This window comes from Neltuma alba, unplaced genomic scaffold (genome assembly GCF_004799145.2).
Source record: "Neltuma alba isolate B1F8T4 unplaced genomic scaffold, ASM479914v2 tig00010867_pilon, whole genome shotgun sequence".
In the NCBI taxonomy this organism is placed as follows: domain Eukaryota; kingdom Viridiplantae; phylum Streptophyta; class Magnoliopsida; order Fabales; family Fabaceae; genus Neltuma; species Neltuma alba.
Genome location: NW_021635659.1, coordinates 1 through 18,591, shown reverse-complemented (window position 1 = coordinate 18,591; position 18,591 = coordinate 1). Strand labels below are relative to the sequence as shown.

The window sequence follows — 18,591 nt, the reverse complement described above, 5'->3', positions numbered from 1 at the left end:
TTTAAAAAAATAGACAAATATAAAATAAAATAAAATAGATTAAATTATTATATTTACAAATAAATCAAAAATCAAATAAGTTGCAATTAAGAACAGCACGTAGTAATAAACACGCTAACGACTGTACCGAACCTTTGAGGCTTGGGCAGGGATCCGCGTTTGCGCAGCCAATGAGAAGCGCCAAGAGCGTCACTCCTCCAATGAAAAGCATCCACGTGTACAATCCACGTAACTTGCTCTTCCATTGACGTCGTCTTCCTTTAAACACTGTCGCTTTGCAGGTTGCAACTACGACCCCGTCGTTTACGCTTCTCTCTTGTCGTTGCTTCCCTCTGCTCTTTCTCCGATCCATTTTTGTCCGATTTATTCGCGCATCAATGTTCATCGTTTGTTTCCGGAAGGAGGTATTACAGTAGAAGAAGGAGAAACCGTCTGATTTAGGGTGGTACCGGCGACACATTTTGGGTCCTTTCATGGAGGCTCATGGTTCCGGGCTCCGCCGTGTGTTACTCTTGGCGTTCTGTGTCGCCGGGATTTGGGCTGCTTATATCTACCAAGGTTTTCTTCAGGAAACTCTGTAAGTTTATTATTTACGATTTCCGATCTCCTTTTCTGCTTTAAGAAATCTTGATTTGATTGTTTTAATTATCTGTTCGATCTCTTGGTGTAGTCTTTTCGAATTGGCTTGAATTTGTTTACAGAATCACCAACAATTTCAGCCCATCCCCTTTTTATTTTTCTTACAAATGCTTGAATTGCTTATTTTGATCTGAGAATGTTTTAAATGCTGGATAGTAATCAGTGAAATACTCGCCTCTCTCTACCAGCATTTTTCGTGGTTCTGTGCAATGCCGTTGTGATAATGTTTTTCACTCTATTCAGGTCGACAAAGCGATTTGGTCCAGATGCGCAGAGGTTTGAGCACCTTGCATTTCTAAACTTGGCTCAGAATGTAGTATGTTTGATCTGGTCGTATATAAGTAAGCTTCTATGCCGGCTACAGCTAGCCCCGTTTTTTCTTTACAAGTACCATTGTGGATTTGATCTGAATATGTTTTATTTGCTGGCTTCTGACGCAGTGATTAGGATATGGTCTGGTGGCAGTTCTGGTGGTGCTCCTTGGTGGGCTTATTGGAGTGCTGGCATTACGAATACAATTGGTCCTGCTATGGGAATTGAAGCATTGAAGTATATTAGTTATCCCGCTCAGGCATGTTCCTTTTAAAACATCTTTTATTGGCTTCTTTTGGTTCGTTCAAAATATTCTGCGTCAGTAATATATGGTTTTCACCCGAAAGAAACAATAGGTCTTCTTTAGAAGCTGTGGATGTCATTTGCATGCATTATTCAAATATGACTCTTTTGATTGCCTTAACAGTCGCGAGTTGTATGTGTAATTTCCATGGAACTGATCTGACTTAATTTTATATTTTGTTCTTTAGTGTGGTGAATATCCTCTTCAAAGGCTGATGATATTTCCACTACTTGCAGGTCCTTGCAAAATCCTCAAAAATGATTCCAGGTCAGTAGATTGCTCATAAAAAGCTTGCACTTGATAAAATATCAATGAAAAATAATTTATCTTTCGGTAATTGACTGAGTAGCCTCTCATTTAGGATAGAATTATGAACATGTAATCGGTGCTTCATCCCTAAAATGTGAATTTTCATGTTCAGCATCTGATACAATGATTCGCTTAACTTGCAGTTATGCTGATGGGTACTTTAGTGTACGGTATAAGATATTCTTTTCCAGAGTACCTTTGTTCATTCCTTGTTGCTGGAGGGGTATCCACATTCGCACTTTTAAAGGTCAGGAACTATTCTGAAGAACAGACTGAAACATTTTAGTACATACAAAGAAAGAAAAAGAAAAGGCTATTGTGGATTGGAATTTAACATGGTTATTGTCCAGGCAGCTTAACTTTCAGTTTTCTCATTGTTTCTTGTGTTGACTACAGACCAGCTCAAAGACAATCAACAAGCTGGCACATCCAAACGCCCCACTGGGATATGGGCTTTGCTTCCTGAACCTTGCTTTTGATGGATTCACAAATGCAACTCAAGATTCCTTAAAAGCAAGGTAAAAGAAGATACAGTTCTAGCTGTTTTCAATTTGCATCTATTAATTTCCATGCAAATGATGAAATATACAATTCGCGATTTCCTTTCCCCTCCTAGATGCCCTCCATTCTATCATCCAATACCAAACTGCATTTTGTTAACAATTATTTCCAATTTACTTGTGATTAGTGCCTCGAAGTGTTTATGGATTTGGTGGCTTTATTTGGACTTTTTACTGACAATAGATGCCAGTAGTGTTAGTTGCATGGACACTGATATGTAATTTAAATCGAGTATCTTCACCAACAAATGGAAAAAGTTTCCGTGGAATAGAAATCAAGAGAAGAGAACCCAAAAAAAAGTTTATAGGAAAAACGATTTCTGAATGGACACTGTCTGGAACGATTTCTTTTTTCAAGTTAGGCAGTATCATTCTGTTAGATATGAACCACTATGTCTGGTATTTAAAATACGAACTAGTTGACTAATTTGAATAGACTAAGAAAATTACTTAAATTAGTTATTTATAATGAATAGGTGCTGTCTTTCCTAAAATACCTTTGCTAGTCATATGTATGAGCTAGAATTATCATCTAATGAAACTTTTAACATGTACAACTACTACAAGGACTTCTTTGGGAAAAATGGATAAATATGAGAAAAAAAGTGGATTTGGGTCTTATATTTGAAATCAAATTAAATGTCAAACTAATTTTTATATTAAGGACTAGAGGCAGTGCTTATAGTAGGTTTTTTTTTTTTTTTTTTTTTATCACATTCAGTTAGATGCACTCATAATGTAAAATTCGAATATTTTACGGATAAGGGCAACCAAAATGATTTGGATTTGATTTTTTCATGTTGTAAATTATATATCAATTATATTCTAAGCGATGGATTCTGTCTTGTTCAGGTATCCAAAAACAAGTGCCTGGGGTATTATGTTGGGCATGAATTTATGGGGGACCATATACAATACGATGTACATGTTTGGCTGGCCCGGTGGTATTGGATACGAGGCAATTCGCTTCTGCAAACATCATCCAGAGGCAGCTTGGGATATTTTTTACTTTTGCTGTTGCGGTGCAGTGGGCCAGAATTTTATCTTTTTGACTATAAGTCAATTTGGGTCTTTGGCTAACACCACCATCACCACCACTCGCAAGTTTGTTAGCATTGTGGTGTCTTCATTATTGAGTGGGAATCCCTTGTCAAGCAAGCAATGGGGATGTGTTTTTTTGGTATTCTCTGGCTTGACATACCAGATCTACCTCAAGTGGCAAAAACTGCAAAGATTGCAGAAGAAGAAGAAAGTCATATGAAGTGAGTCCTTCATAAATATTTAATCAAATCATTAGTGCCTTTTATCTACTATCAAGTATCAACCCCCTTGATATGGTTTTTTACCTAGAGGTTCAAAGGATGGGCCAAATTTAGACTATAGATAGGAATGTTGGTAAATGTAATTGTTTTTAGCATCAGACGTATAAAGATTGAAGATTAAGTTTTAGAGCGCATTTTGTTAGGCACTCGTGATTTACTAGGTTCAACCTACTTGTGTACTGTTCGTCTGATGCCAAAGCTGTATACCCTGAACCTGATTTTGAGATTTCTTTGCAATTTTAAAGTTCTTATAGAGGGAGGTTCGAGATTAGTGTTAATACTGTATTATTGTTAACTTATTTTGAGATCTCATGCCTAAATCCGCTTTTTAAAGCAAGGATTGTGATTGTTAACAAGATAAAGAAAACCGTCCGCAAAAAAAAAAAAAAAAAAAAAAGGGCACCAAGAAGGAGAAAAGTGAAAAAAAAGTGGAATTTTAGAATGAGTCAACATGGGTTCAGGCCCAAAAATAAGAGCTTTGTGAGGTGAGAAACACTGATGCAGTCCAAAAAGTATTGGTTGAGGGGAAGTGTATTTTTGTTTTTGACAAATTATCATTATCATTATCAATAAATATATTATAAAAAAAGTGTAAAATGTATTAACTTCCCTTTACAAATTATCAATATATTAATAATTTGTTTCCAATATATTCATTTCGACATTTTAGAAATTGAGACAATGTCATTCTTTTACGTTATTTAGAATTTTTGCATTGGTTTTAATTAGGGTTAATTAATCTGGAAGTCCTTATATTTTTAACCAATTTTGAATTAGGTCCTTATAATTTTTTTTCTTTTTATCAGGTCCTTATACTTTCATCTATTTTTAATTAGGTCCTCACATTTATTTTTCTTTTTATTAAGTCCTTATAATTTCACTAAAATTTTAATTAGGTCCATCTAGTTTTAATTTTTATTTATTAATTAAATATGAACTTAATTAAATAAATTAGTACTGAAATATAAAATATTAATAATTATATAATAAAAGATAAGTAATATAATTAATTAATTAAGGAAATTTTTTAAAACAATTAATTTTTTTTGCTAAAAAAATAAAATTATTATAATAATTCATTATTTTTAGAATATTATTGTTTATAAACTAATATTACATAATATATACTATTTTATGTTTATAAAATAGTACTATTAGAATTTATAAAATAAAGAATAAAAAATTCAGGGACTTACTTAAAAATAAGGTGATCTTATAAGGACTTGATAAAAAGAAAAATAAATGCAAGGATCTAATTAAAAACAGGTGAAAGTATAAGGATCTGATAAAAAGAAAAAAAATTATAGGGACCTGATTCAAAATTGGTTGAAACTATAAGGACTTGTAGATTAATTATCCCTTTTAATTACATTTAATCAGATAATAACAACTTTCATTTAGTAATATCATTCACAATTTTTATACTAGTTTTAACTATATTTCATCATATATTAACAACTTTCGTTCAGCTGGGCCATTCACAACTGCCCAAAAAAATGACTACAATTTATTTGATATTAACCACTACCCAAAAACACTCATCCCAGCACCAGCCGAAATATTCCCCTCACTGACAGCTAGTTGCTAACAGTGGTCGATTGCCGGCTACCTAGGGTTGTTGACTTATATATATTACACACACAAAAAGGCATTCTCATCATTTCATTTTAACTTCATTATTCCATTTTAGGATTTTGCACGTTTATGAAATGATGTTAATTCAGGTACTTTTTGAGGGGTTTCATATTTTTCAGGTTCTTGTATTGTCATTTTTCCAATATGATATTCTTATTAATTTGTAAAAAATAATAATTTCTTATTAAAATAAGCATGACAATATTATGAAGGTAAAATGACTAAAAAAGAACCTTGAAAATAGAAAATTCTAAAAAAAAAAAAAAAGGCAACTAACACATGTAAATGATAAGGAAGGAGGGAAAGCTTGAAATGGAATTATGGAAATGTGGGGAAATGAACAATATGCCCTTATGTAATGCTCGGAAAAGCATGTTGTTATTCTTTATTTTAAACTTGTTAATTTATGTTTCAATCTTGTTATTTTCATATAAAATTTAGTCATTTTTCCAAATGGACAGATGTTTTCACCATAGTGCCAAGTGTTGAAGCTGAGAAAATGATGTTGTTATTCTATATTCTAAAGTTGTTAATTTATATTGCAATCTTGTTATTTCTAAATTAAATCTAGTCATTTTCCCAAACTGAAACAACAGCATATTAGTCATTTTTTAACATTTTCATGATTCCAGTTCAGGTTTTTCCTCCTTCCCCATCATTTAAAAATAAACAATTGTTTATATTTTGAGAATAATTAGGGTTGATAAATTCTAAAATCAAATAACTGGTTTATATTTTAGATTTTAAAAAAATAATTAAAAAACCTTTGAACTAAATATGTGAGATTATTTTTTTTAGGAAAAAAAACAGCAGCATTATAAATACAAAATCAAGGTAACATTAGAGCTACGAAACAAAGCTCACCGAACTCTTGGCTTGCTGGTTAGAGCATGTTGCTTCCAACTTGTAAGTCATGGGTTCAATTCTGCAAACAAAGCGAGAGCTGTGAAACAAAAGCATTCATTGTTTTTGTTTTTGTTTTCCTAAATATAGGTATGCTTTTATTAGAAATAATTCTGTTTGAGATATTGTTAGGTCCTAAACGTGAGCACATATTGTAATAGAGATTAAAACCTTAGTTCATTATGTTGTAAGGGACTAACTCTTTTTACTAGACCTAACTCTCATTAGTAAAGCATTCACGGTTGTAGAGAAGGCCTTTCACATTAGTTAAAATGAACTTTTAATAACAGTTTTAAGAGAGATATGTATGTTATTGATGTAGTGATTATGTGTTTTCATATTGTTTTTATAAACTTGGTGGTAAGTCACTTTTTATAGTGACTATTAAGTACAACAGACATGGAAAGTAGGCTTCCCATGTCACTTGTCTAATTAAAAAGGCATGGAAATATCAACTTTTCATGTTGGTTGTGCTTAATAACTATCGTGAAAAGTGACTTACTACGACATTTTCCAAGCAATCAATGTAATAAGTTTAATTTTTTTAATATTGTTTTCTACTTTAATCAACAAACTCCGTGCACTGAAGCAACATAGCCAGCAACTAGACATAGATAATCCTGCTAACCAACAAACTAAGAGGAACATGCAATTTTATTCCAAAGTCAATAAACAATGTAATTTGTAAGCATAAGTTAAAGAAATTAACCTAACCTAAACCTAATCCAATAATCAAATAATTATGTAATTGTAAACAATTCTAATTTAATAAAATCCAACATATCCTAAATCTAATTCCTCATTGACTCAAGTACAGTCTATGACAAATCTTCCCTTATTTGGTTGATTAACTTAACCTTTCATTCAGCTTTAATATTCTAAATTTTGATTGATTTAATATTGACACAATTTCAATTTTGTTTTATTCTATAAGCACTCAATTCACCTTCCATCTAGGACATTTTATGTACTAATATTTAGGATCAAAGCAAGTTGCTTGGTCAAAGAAATAATCATCTCAAGAAGAGATCATTGCAGCAACAGCATACGTAGATAGGAAGAGGAGAAGACTTTTCATCGAAAGGATGGCCTATCAATGAACCAACTTGATATATCTCCATTTTATCATATATTTCTATACATAATTTGAGAATTTTAATATCATTTTAGGTATATCTACAACAGTTATGAGTATTTTAAGTATATTCCGTAAAATCTAGGTCAATTGCATATAACTCCCCATGCATGCGGAGCAAATCCATTTCGGAATCACAGGTTCCAGAAGCAAAAGCCATCGACTTCGTTGCTGATACTCTTCTTCCATATGGTTTCATTTTTCATGATTCAAAGTCGAGCCTGCCGCAGGGAAATGCAAAGGACGAGGGTTCGTTTTACTTTTTAACGAAATAAATGACATTTTAAATTTTAACCTTATATAACAAATATATAATTATAATAAAATTATCAAATTACACAAGCACCATGTAGGATGCACGTCATCCTCATAGTTTCCGTCAGTAACTTAGTGAAAAAATTAACGGCAGGGGTGTTTAATGTCAAAAATTAAAATGTCAGGAAAATTATACCTACGTGTATTAAGGTATTTTTGTCGTTTGCGTATTTTAGAAATTGAAAAAAAATAAATAAATGGTGACTGGAGCTCAAGCAACTGCTGCAAGAACATGGTACGAAGGACATATGGCATGATTCGCTATGAAATTGAGCTTGGACTACCAAAGGCCCAAGTGGTATCGTCGGAGGATCAAACAAGGGACAATTAGAGATCAACAGGAGGTCTGTAACAAAAGGTCCGTAACAACAGATATCAACAAGAGGCCTAAACAATGACAGATGTACGTTTTTGACATCCATTAGGTCCAATTCTATACTCATTTAAGTCCAATTATGTACATGAGGTCCTACGCAGGATTAAAGAAGGGTAGAGTTGAGATTGCCATTTAATTAATTAAATTAAAGGAGGAAAAATAAATACTTCATTGGATTTATTTTGGTTAAGAAAAAATCCATTAACTAACTCCTTGAATCATGGTCCAACTAATTCAAAAAATTAATTTTCTCTATTATTATTATTAGGTGTTATGAATGTTTTTTCTTTTTCCCTAGTTTTAATAGTAATATCATAAATAATTAGGGGTTAAGGCACAAATTTACACTGATCTTATCTCTCCGGTGCACCAAAAAACAGATCATGTGTAAAATTGCATCAGTAAAAAGATCAGGATATTGGGTACTCTTGAGAAATAAGATTAGGGATAAATTTACACATTTACCCAATAATTAACGAGGAGAAGTTCTGTCATTTGTCTTTTTCATCTCTTTTTCTTAATAGGTATAAGAATGAAATTCGTGGATTTTATGAGACAATTTGATGCATAAACTTTTTCATAAGATGTGTAAAAATGTGAGAAATGCCTTATAATAAAAAAATTGAAGGGAGTACTTCACTCATTCTATGCCGGTAACGCTCGGGGGAGAAGTTTATTGAGACCATAGAAAATATGCAAAATTTACGTGATCACGCACATATCATTGATCTCTCTTCGTAGTTATTACCAGTTAGAAGCTGAGGATGATATCAATTTTGAATAAGATCAGATAGTTGTGATTTGATAAGATCAAAGGATTCGGCTATTAATTAGATTGTATGGACGAATTATAATATATAGTTGTAATTAATTGTAACTCATCTATATGTGTATGTAATTCTGAGTTGTTTAGCAATAAAGTGCCATCATTTTATCACATAAAAGGAAATAAGGGGGGGGGGGAATGAAAGAAACAGATTTTGCCAACCACTAGAAATATCCAATTTACATTTTGCACAATCCAGGTAAAAAAAAAAAAAACACAGAAATCCAGCGGTGAAAGAAGAAAATTGAAAGAAGAAGCAATGAGATCAAGATGAGAGGAGGGAGGGGCAGTGGTGAGGAACTGAGTTCAATCGAAAAGAGAGAGAAGAAAAACTCACCTGAGAACGACGGCGCTGGAAGACAGAAAGCGAGAAGAGTGCAGCCTGAGAGTCGATTTCGTCGGCGGCGACAAGGCGAGCGCAAGAGAAGAGAGGTCGCGGGTGAAAACCAGGGAAAATAATAAAACTAAACTAAAAACTAAAAATTAGAAAACATCTAAAACTTGTTTTTTGTTTTCGGTTTTTTTTAATGCTAAATTTCTTTTTTTTTTTGTTTTTTTAAAACAGTTAACAAAAAAATAATTTGTCAAACAGGATTTTTTTTTAATTTTTAAAAGCAAAAAACTATTTTCAGAATAGGTAAACGAACATCTTGGGCTTCGAAGGATAATAGTACGAAGTTTGTCTGACATGAATAATTTTTCTTCTCATTTTTGGTGACACAGGTTGGACGCATGAAATAAATGAAAGTAAAAATAATAAATAGAATTCTATTGATACGGACTCAAATAGTGTGGTACAGCTCAATATCTCTCACTCTCTGAAGAGGATGATTGTGAACATAGCATTCTAGCTGATCTAGCATGAAGGACCTATCAAAGAGCCTCAATTTTTTTTTTTTTTGTTAAGGTATAGGTATAGGCAATCCCATTCAAGACACTGTCGGGTACTAAATACGGGTATCTCTCCCAGCAGAGATTCGAACATTAGTTCACCACGTTGTGAGATACTAACTCCTTCCGCTAAATACAATCCCTGTTGGTAAAGAGTCTCAAATTGATGAATAAAGTGAGAGCAACAATAAAAAAGGCCATAGGTAAAACTAAGGAGTGACCAGTAATAGCAAGTAGGCCTATATAAAATGTGATCATCATGAATCCACCTACTAACGCTGTTACAATCGCACATTTTGCGCACCAGCGATTCATACAAGTCCTCATGTTGACAAACTGCCAAAAGAAATAGGGCACCAACAACAAAAATAGAGAGAATGAATGAGAGAAAGTCTGTTATAATAAATACCATGAATCTTAAATCATTCTTTAATATGGGAGAGCCCTAATACTGTCCATCTTGAATTATTCCCCTCGGCAACATAAATCCTGTTGTAAATGGCGTTCGCATTCAGTGCTCAGCACACTGCTGAGCACCAAGTGCTCATCAGCAGAACGACGTCATTTACGTAAATGAAGATGACGTCATAATCTACACGATGCGGATTGGCCCATTTCACTCTCTGTTTTTCATCTTAATCCCTCTTTCTCATTCCCCTTTCTTCATTCCCCTCTCTGTCTCTCCCTCTCAAAGCATTCAACTGTTGAGCATCGGTGAATGCTACCGAATGTGAAAGTGAAGATTCATCCCTTCTTTGTGAAGACAATGCACATCGGCTTCTTCCTAATGGATTATCATTTTTGTGATTTCGTGAGACTACAATTCGCTCTTTCATTTCTTGCATAACTTGTGTTTGCTCTGAGTGAATAATCAACTCTGATTTCTATTACTTTTCATATCTTGTCTGAGCTTTTAGATCCTCCACTTCGCTTTCTGTTTAATATTCCTTCCAATTAATGAAAGTTGAATGCCAACAATTGGCTCTTCAGCAACTGTGACCGCTTATTCGACTTCCTCCACGGATTTGTTAAAGATGACTATGGGTATGATGGATTTGTGTGACAAGATAATTTTGAATTGATTCTCAGTTTTGGTTTGATTCTATTTCAGTTATGCAGGTTGAAACCTTAATTTTTTTATTAAGGGAGGCTTGATAGGATTAGTTGTTGGGATTGTTGAACTGTCTACTGAAGCAAGTCGACATCATGAGGTGAGGAGATGAATGAAACAACACTTTTTATAGATGCCAACCCTTTTTTTTGTTCTTTCATCTGATTTTGTTGTTTTGAGCTTACAGTTTGGACTCCTTCCTCGATAAAGTAACTCTAAAATCTCTTATAGTTAATAAAATGTGCTAGGAGTAGGAAAAATGATAATTTTAGCAAAGTTAACAGTGAGAAAATAACTGAGCAGAAATAATGAGTTTATATTGAAGAAGCAGCAAGCAACTTCATAAATGTAATTTGAGAGAGGAAGAGAAATGATCAAAATGATGCTAAAGAGAAGAGAGAAAATTTCCTATGTACAATTTGGCTAATCATACTAAAATCAAGATTTTGTGTTTTGTTGCCCCTTTTCCCCAATTTATGTCAAATAGACAATAGATATTAAATGGTGCAGGGGCTGAATAGTGTCATCTCAATGTGCATATAACTGTTTTGCATTTATCCACTAATGTTATTAGGCATCACTTTGATTTGTTTTGGTGATTCACTTATTTTAATTTATGTGAATTATAGCCAGCAAATAACCATCATGATGGGGCTAATGAACTGATTGACTAAAGGCATATGGTTTACGAATGATTACTTACAAAAATAATAAGCCACGAACAAAGTTGCAATATGTGTTCTCATGGCTTATGCCCTTCATTTTCCTCTATATAATAGGGGAAGAATTTGACAAGAAAAGATTCCATTATAACCACTCCACCAGTAACTCCCATATCATAGCTAAAGAGAAGACGTCCCATAACAGCCACAAAGCAAGTGAGTAACACAAAAACTGTGACTTTTCCCTCATAATCTGGCACTATTTTTTTTTTTTTGGCCTTTTGCTTACTCTGTGATCAATTAGCCTTGTTTGTTATGTATATGACTTGAAACAAAGACAAAATATATAGCTTTTTCCATATGTAATCATGGAGTTTCCTGAAAAGGTCTTTTCCTTTCCTGTCTTTATCCGTTGTCAAACTGCTTTGGTTTTCCTTTATTGTGAATTAGAATCTTTGACTATTATTAGGGAGCTATTCGATATGTTGATGCCAACTGCTTTTGCTCTTACAGGGCCTAAAGAATTTTGCAGCTCTCTTGAGTTGCCTTGGTCATTGGTGAGTGAGTTTCATTTTAATTCTTCAACTATTTGCTTTAGATAAATTATTGTGTTCTTGTGTTGTTACCTTGAGTTATTTGTTATTAACTGTTTTTGTTGTGGTGGTGGTGTATGGACATAGACTAAATTGTTTATTTGTAAATCTCAATATAAAGTATACAATCTACATTCACCTTTGACCAGCCTCCATCTAAGAGCATCCAAGCCTAAGTTTACTGAATGTTGTCTGCTTTCCTTCCAACTTGTGTAATCTAATTAGCATTTATCATCATAAGGCAATATGGCAGCATGTTAATAGCCACAGTTCATGTCTATAGTCACATCAGAAGTGAGTAATGTGCAGGCTTTCAACTATGCTCTATAAGTGAACAACTAAATGTCTATGTGAAATATAAATTACTTTTATCATTGTGTATTTAGAGGCAAACAAAAAATGTTATAGGGGTAGATGATTGTTGTGAAGTGAAGCAATTTACTTTAAAATGGACATACATATAGTTGTACATTGACCAAAAAATACAGCTGCAAGAATGAAAATTGTCCAATAAAGGATGGAAATTAATTTGCTATGTAATGGTTGCAGGGGTAGATGATTGTTGTGAAGTGGAGCAATGAAAGTGTCATCCTACAAAAATCATTCCATGCTCCAAGGGTGAATATAAACAGCATACAAAAAAATGTCCAAGAAGCTATGCAATGTTGGTGCATCCAACAGAAAGTAGCCAGCAAAATCTATCCTGTATGAAAAAGTAACTAGTTAGGTTTATATCATGTGATGGATGAGACAATCTTTGTATTTAGCAAGGAAATGTACTGGTGATTTAAATTGTATACAAAAATATTGAAATGAATAAAAGAATATTCTTCTTTTGACTACCTTGTGAATAATTTGCAGCAATGTCTATGACTTCAAGTGATGGGATTTCTTTTTCTTCAGCTGCCTAGATTTCCAAATGTCAATGATTATGAGTTAATGGTATGATAACTACATTTAATTATTAGTAGTAACTAATTTATTGATTCTTACAATTAATAAACTTGTAAACGACAATGGTTGGGATGTGGGTAGTGGAAAAACAGATTGAGTTGGAGATGATAGGTATGACAATGTTGAATCTTGCATTTGTGTAGGTTCTATTAAAATTGTTGCAGCCTGAGATGGCAGAATCTCATGTGTTCGTGCATCTTTGTTTTTTGAATCTTTTCTTCTTTTCCTTGATGCTGAAGCCTCTTGAATGCCATATAGAAAAAAAATAAAAACCAGTAACAATTTTTTCTTTTGTATAAATGTAAATTAAATAAAATTAATTACCTCTTGCTCTCTTGTAAGTCGTCTTCTAATCATTAAATTTTTTTCCTCCCAACCTTTCTATCGCTGCTTTCTTTTTTTTCCTTCTCTATTTTTGAATCCCTTAGGAATATTTTTTGACCCTCCTATTGGTGCTCTACTTAGGTTAAGAACATCTTCATTATTTTCGGAATTTTATTTTCTATCTCAATGATGCATTTGTCAACACACTCAAAACTTTCATGAGTCTTAGCCTCATTTGTTGCCAATCTTACCATCTTATACATTAAGTGTCTAAATCTTCATGTGATTTCAAGTTTAGGATCTCTTTGTATCTCACTCCCCCTAACATCATACACAACACCACTCCTTGCTTCCCTGGTCCATCGCTTAATAATGTATTGCTCAGGCATAATTCTCACATCATTTGACTCATACACCTTCAATGCATGACAACACAATATCCTAGTGGTCTCAAACATTCTACAAGTGCAAGATATTTCATGTGTATCAGGTTTAAACTCAATTCTCCATTCCCCTTATCAATCATGTGGGCAATGTATATGTATAATGGTCCCTTTTCATCACGTTGAGTTAACATCACAGAGAATTGGAGATCTCATTGTGCTTGGAAGATGTCAAATGCACTGGGGGTATAAGTTAGCACAAGTTGACGCAATATAGGCGCACTCTGATTGACCATCCTAGGAATTTTTTGCCTGGAATCAAACTCAAGTTTCAATTCCTTGTCTCGCTTCTCTGAAACAACTTTGTCAAAAGTGGTAAAGAATTCATTGATATTTAAATTTGGAGTTGTGCATCTTTTTACATCAGCATTCACACTTTCATTAAGCTGTGTACTTCTCATGGCTAGCGTGCAAGCATTCTTTACATAGCACCAAGCCCATTTCTCCTTGATATTATACATGGAAGTCAACCATGGATTGTTGTGGACATCATAAGAAGATATTAATTGGCTCCATGCTTCTTCAAACTTTTCTTCCTCTGAAATTTTAGACATGCATTTACAGAAGTCAGTCAAAAAATGTGACCCATCTTTCATTAAATTTCCAAGGTGTTTAATACCATTTTGCTTTAAATGCCAAGTGCATAAACAATGCTTTGTATCAGGAAGAATTTCACTCAAAGCTGTTGCCTTGTGGATACATAGGATAGGCACAAGATTCCATCTTCCACCTTTTCTCTAATGAAGTGTTGGTCAAGCTCAACATGTTTGGTTCTGCTATGTTGAACAGGATTAAGGGCCATGTTTAACGCTGCTTTGTTATCAAAAAAAAATTTCAGTGGTTCAATGATTTGCACTTGAGCTTCTTTTGCTACTCTTTTCAACCATAGTCCCTCCATTATACCTTAAGCCAGAGCTCTCAATTCTGATTCTGCACTACTTTTGGCTACAACCTTTTGTTTTTTACTCTGCCATGTTACCAGATTTCCCAACACAAAGGTGCAATAGCCTGACATTGATCTGCTATCTTCTTGATCACCTGCCCAATCAGCATCAATATAGATTTCCATTGTTCTAGAGTCACATTTCCTAAAGAAGAGTCCTTTCCTAGGTGTTCCTTTGAGGTATCTCAGGATTCTATAAGTTGCATCTAAGTGGTTTTTTCTTGGTGAGTGCATATGTTGACTTGCTACACTAACCGCAAAGGCAATGTCTGGCCTTATGTGTGATAGGTAGATCAATTTTCCAACTAGTCTTTGATATCTCCCCATGTCAACTGGTTCCTCACCCTTCTGTTGCCTTTTTTTTTTTCTGTTCTTCCTCCTTTTTAGTTGTTGCTGTCTTCTTGCTTTGTTTGGTGCAACCTTTTTTTACACTAATTGGAGTTTTAATTGGTCTACAACCAAGCATCCTAGTTTCTTTGAGCAGGTCAATAATATATTTCCTTTGAGAGACATAGATTCCCCTTGTTGACCGTTGTAACTTCGATTTGGAGAAAATATCTTAGTTTTCCTAGGTCTTTCACCACAAATTCTTTATTCAAGGCTACCTTTATCCTGTTTATCTCACTTACATCATCGCCAGTAAGGATAATATCATCCATGTATACAATAAGGATTGCCGTCAAATCTTCATTTTTCTTGACAAACATTGTATGATCAGATAAGCTCTGTTTGTAGCCCTCAACTTTCAGGATTTTTGAGAATCTATCAAACCATGCGCGAGGTGACTGTTTTAACCCATATAATGATCTTTTCAATTTACATATCTGATTTTGTCTGTCTTTATCAAAACCAGGAGGCAATGTCATGTAGACTTCTTCTTTTAACTCACCATTGAGAAAAGCATTTTTTTATCCAATTACTGTAGAGGCCAATCTAAGTTGGTTGCAATTGATAGTAGAAACCTTATTATATTCATCTTGGCTACTAGAGCAAACGGCTCATTAAAATCTATTCCATATGTTTGAGTGAAGCCCTTGGCGACTAATCGTGCCTTAAACTTGTTGAGTGTGCCATTAGCATTATATTTAGGGGTAAAGACCCATTTGCACCCTACTGTTTTCTTTCCTTTAGGTAAGTCAACTACTTCCCATGTTCCATTTTTCTCTAAGGCCATTATTTCTTCTATCATCGCCTTCTTCCACTCCGGATGTTCAAGTGCCTCATACACATTGTTAGGTATTCTAATTTTGTCAAGATCAGTAACAAAAGTATGATAATCATGAGATAAAGTAGCATATGATACATACTTTTGTATAGGATGCATGCTACATGAGCGAGCCTTCTTCCTCAAGGCAATGGGTAGATCTCTATGGATTCAGAACGTTTCATTGGTTCAGACTCAAGCACAGCTCTGGGAAGTTGGGCTCTATAGGTTCTTTGTCCTTTCGCGAGTAAAATTTGTAATACTTCTTACTGGTCTTATCTCCCCCTTCCTTTGCTACTTGTGCAACATTGGGAGGAATAGGAGAACCTGACTCAAGAAGTGGAAGTGGAAGTGGAAATGGGGGTATAGGTTCAGGTACATTTTCCAAGGACTGAAATTCACTCCAACTCTCCCTATGAATTGAAGACTGAGGAAAGAAAGGTTCGTGCTCAGAAAAGGTGACATCACGACTGACATGGAGGCGTTTGGAGACAGGATCGTAACATTTATATCCTTTTTGGCAAGAAGAATACCCTAGGAAAAGACATTTAACGGCTCGGGGGTCTAACTTAGATGGAGGATGGTGGGAATATGAACAAAAACAGAACAGCTAAAGACACACAGCGGAAGGGGATGGTCAATATGAGCCACATGGTGAGTCTTACGAAGTTTGTCTAAGGGTGACACAAAGGAAAGGACCCGATTGGGCATACGATTGATTAGATGAGTGGCGGTAAGAATAGCATCCCCCCAAAAAAGTTTAGGCACATTATATGTAAGGAGAAGGGCTCTAGCGACTTCAAGAAGATGCCTATTTTTCCTTTCGGCAATGCCATTTTGTTGTGGACTGTGAGGACAAGAGCTGTTGTGAACAATACCATTGGTTTTGAGAAAAGAGGTAAATTTTAATTAAAATATTCTGTGTTGTTGTCAGTGTATAAAACTTGGATGGTGGCATTGAACTAATTTTTAATCATTGCAAAAAACTCCATAAAGATAGAAGGAACATCAGATTTTTCTTTAAGTAAGTAGACCCAAGACATACGTGTATGATCATCAATAAAAGTAACAAACCACTTGGCGTGGGTGCGATTTGAAACACGAGACGGACCCCAAACATCACTAAATTATAGAGAACGGACGGGATGATTTGTAACGAGATGGTGAAAAGGGTATACGATGGTGTTTTGTAAGTTCACAAGTATCACAATGAAGAATTAAATCTTTATTAATGGTGAATCTGGAAACAAATGTTGCAAGTAGGAAAAAACTAGGATGACCCATCCTTTTATGCCATAATAAAATGTCATGATCATTAGAGAAGAAACAAGACCAATCATGCGTGAACACAAAGCAAACACGATAGAGACATCAAGGTAATAGAGACCATCATGCTCCTAGCTATGCCAATCATCTTCCCTGATGAGAGATCCTAAAAAATACAGTAAGCAAGAAAAGAGTAAGCACCACAATTTGCATATTTAGTCAATTTGCTTATAGATAAAAGGTTACAGGCTAATTGTGGAACATGTAGAACTGAATCAAGGTGAATAGTGTCAGAAATAGTAACAGCTCCTTTTCCAGCAATAGTAGAACCAGTTCCATTTGCAGTTGTGTTTTTCATGACCAGCACAAAGGAAGTAAGTAACAAACATATGGGCATCTAAGGTCATATGATCAGTGGCACCCGTGTCAACAATCCACTTGTTAGAGGAAAACAAAGTGTGTAAGGCCAGTGAAGAGATACCTGAATGAGCAACATAGGCTAAGGAAGTAGGTTGGGGTTGCTTTTGAAGCCCTTTGAGAGTAGTAACTAACTGCTGCAATTGTTCGGGAGACAAGAGAAGTGACTCAGAGTCTTGTGATACCTGATAGCCACGTGGGTTTTCCTTTACGGGGCTTCCAGTTAGCAGGCTTGCCATGGAGGTCCCAGCAGAATCCCGAGTATGTCCTAGTTTCTTACAGTGATCATACATCACCTTAGGCTTAGAAGAAGAGGAGGTTGTACCCTTACTAATAAAGGCAGAGGACTCAGGAATAGAGACAGAAGGGCCAGGCAGCATCACCTGTTGATGAGAGGCTTCGCATCAAACCTCCAAGAAGGCTTCACAGGTACTGGGGTAAGGAGGAGCGACTAAGAATACGACTTCGAATATCATCAAACTCACTATTTAAACCGACAAGGAATTGGAAAACACATTCTTTCTCAATATTCTGCCTATATCGAGTAGCATCAGTAGGAGAAGACCACTCTTCCTTAGTAATCATATTGAGCTCCTGCCACAAACCAACAAGGTCTAACCAGTAATCAGTCACGGTTTAGTTCCTGTTGGAAGACCAAATGCGCGTCTTGATATCATAAAGACGTGCTAAGTCTTCACCATCTAAATAGAGTCATGGACAGCATCCCAGATGTCCTTGGTGGTGGGCAAATACATGAAGCTGCGTTTTAGGTACGGTGACATGGCATTATCAGCCACGATGAGACGAGGGAGTTCTCTGTGACCCATTGTTGGAATTCAACAGAATTGGAGTCACTTGGTGCCTTCGTTGTGCCCATAATGTATCCTAGCTTGCCGCGACCTCCAACAGCCAGGCGAACGACTTAGGCCTACTCCCGTAGTTACTGCCGTGTGAGCTTCTCGAGACGATGGCGATGGTGGAACCATTGAGACTAGTGGTCGAACCTGAGGAACCACTGGGTGATTGAGATTCACAAATGTCAGGGAGCCACCACAAGAAAGAATCCATCACAGTCGAGCTTCTTATGGGGTTCGACCCAACTTCACGGTCCTCCGACATTGATGAGGAGGGAGACAAGGTGGTCGGA

General features: G+C 35.1%; 1 protein-coding gene across 1 annotated transcript; it reads left to right on the top strand.

Moving 5' to 3' along the window:
- The first annotated feature begins 312 nt into the window (after positions 1–312).
- On the top strand, positions 313–3,724 carry LOC114759571 (UDP-galactose/UDP-glucose transporter 3-like). Its single transcript, XM_028948774.1, has 7 exons — positions 313–577; positions 883–980; positions 1,080–1,210; positions 1,492–1,522; positions 1,708–1,811; positions 1,961–2,082; positions 2,977–3,724. Exons 1-7 carry the CDS (start codon positions 474–476, stop codon positions 3,383–3,385), a joined length of 999 nt encoding a protein of 332 aa, XP_028804607.1. The 5' UTR covers positions 313–473; the 3' UTR covers positions 3,386–3,724.
- The last annotated feature ends 14,867 nt before the right edge of the window (positions 3,725–18,591 follow it).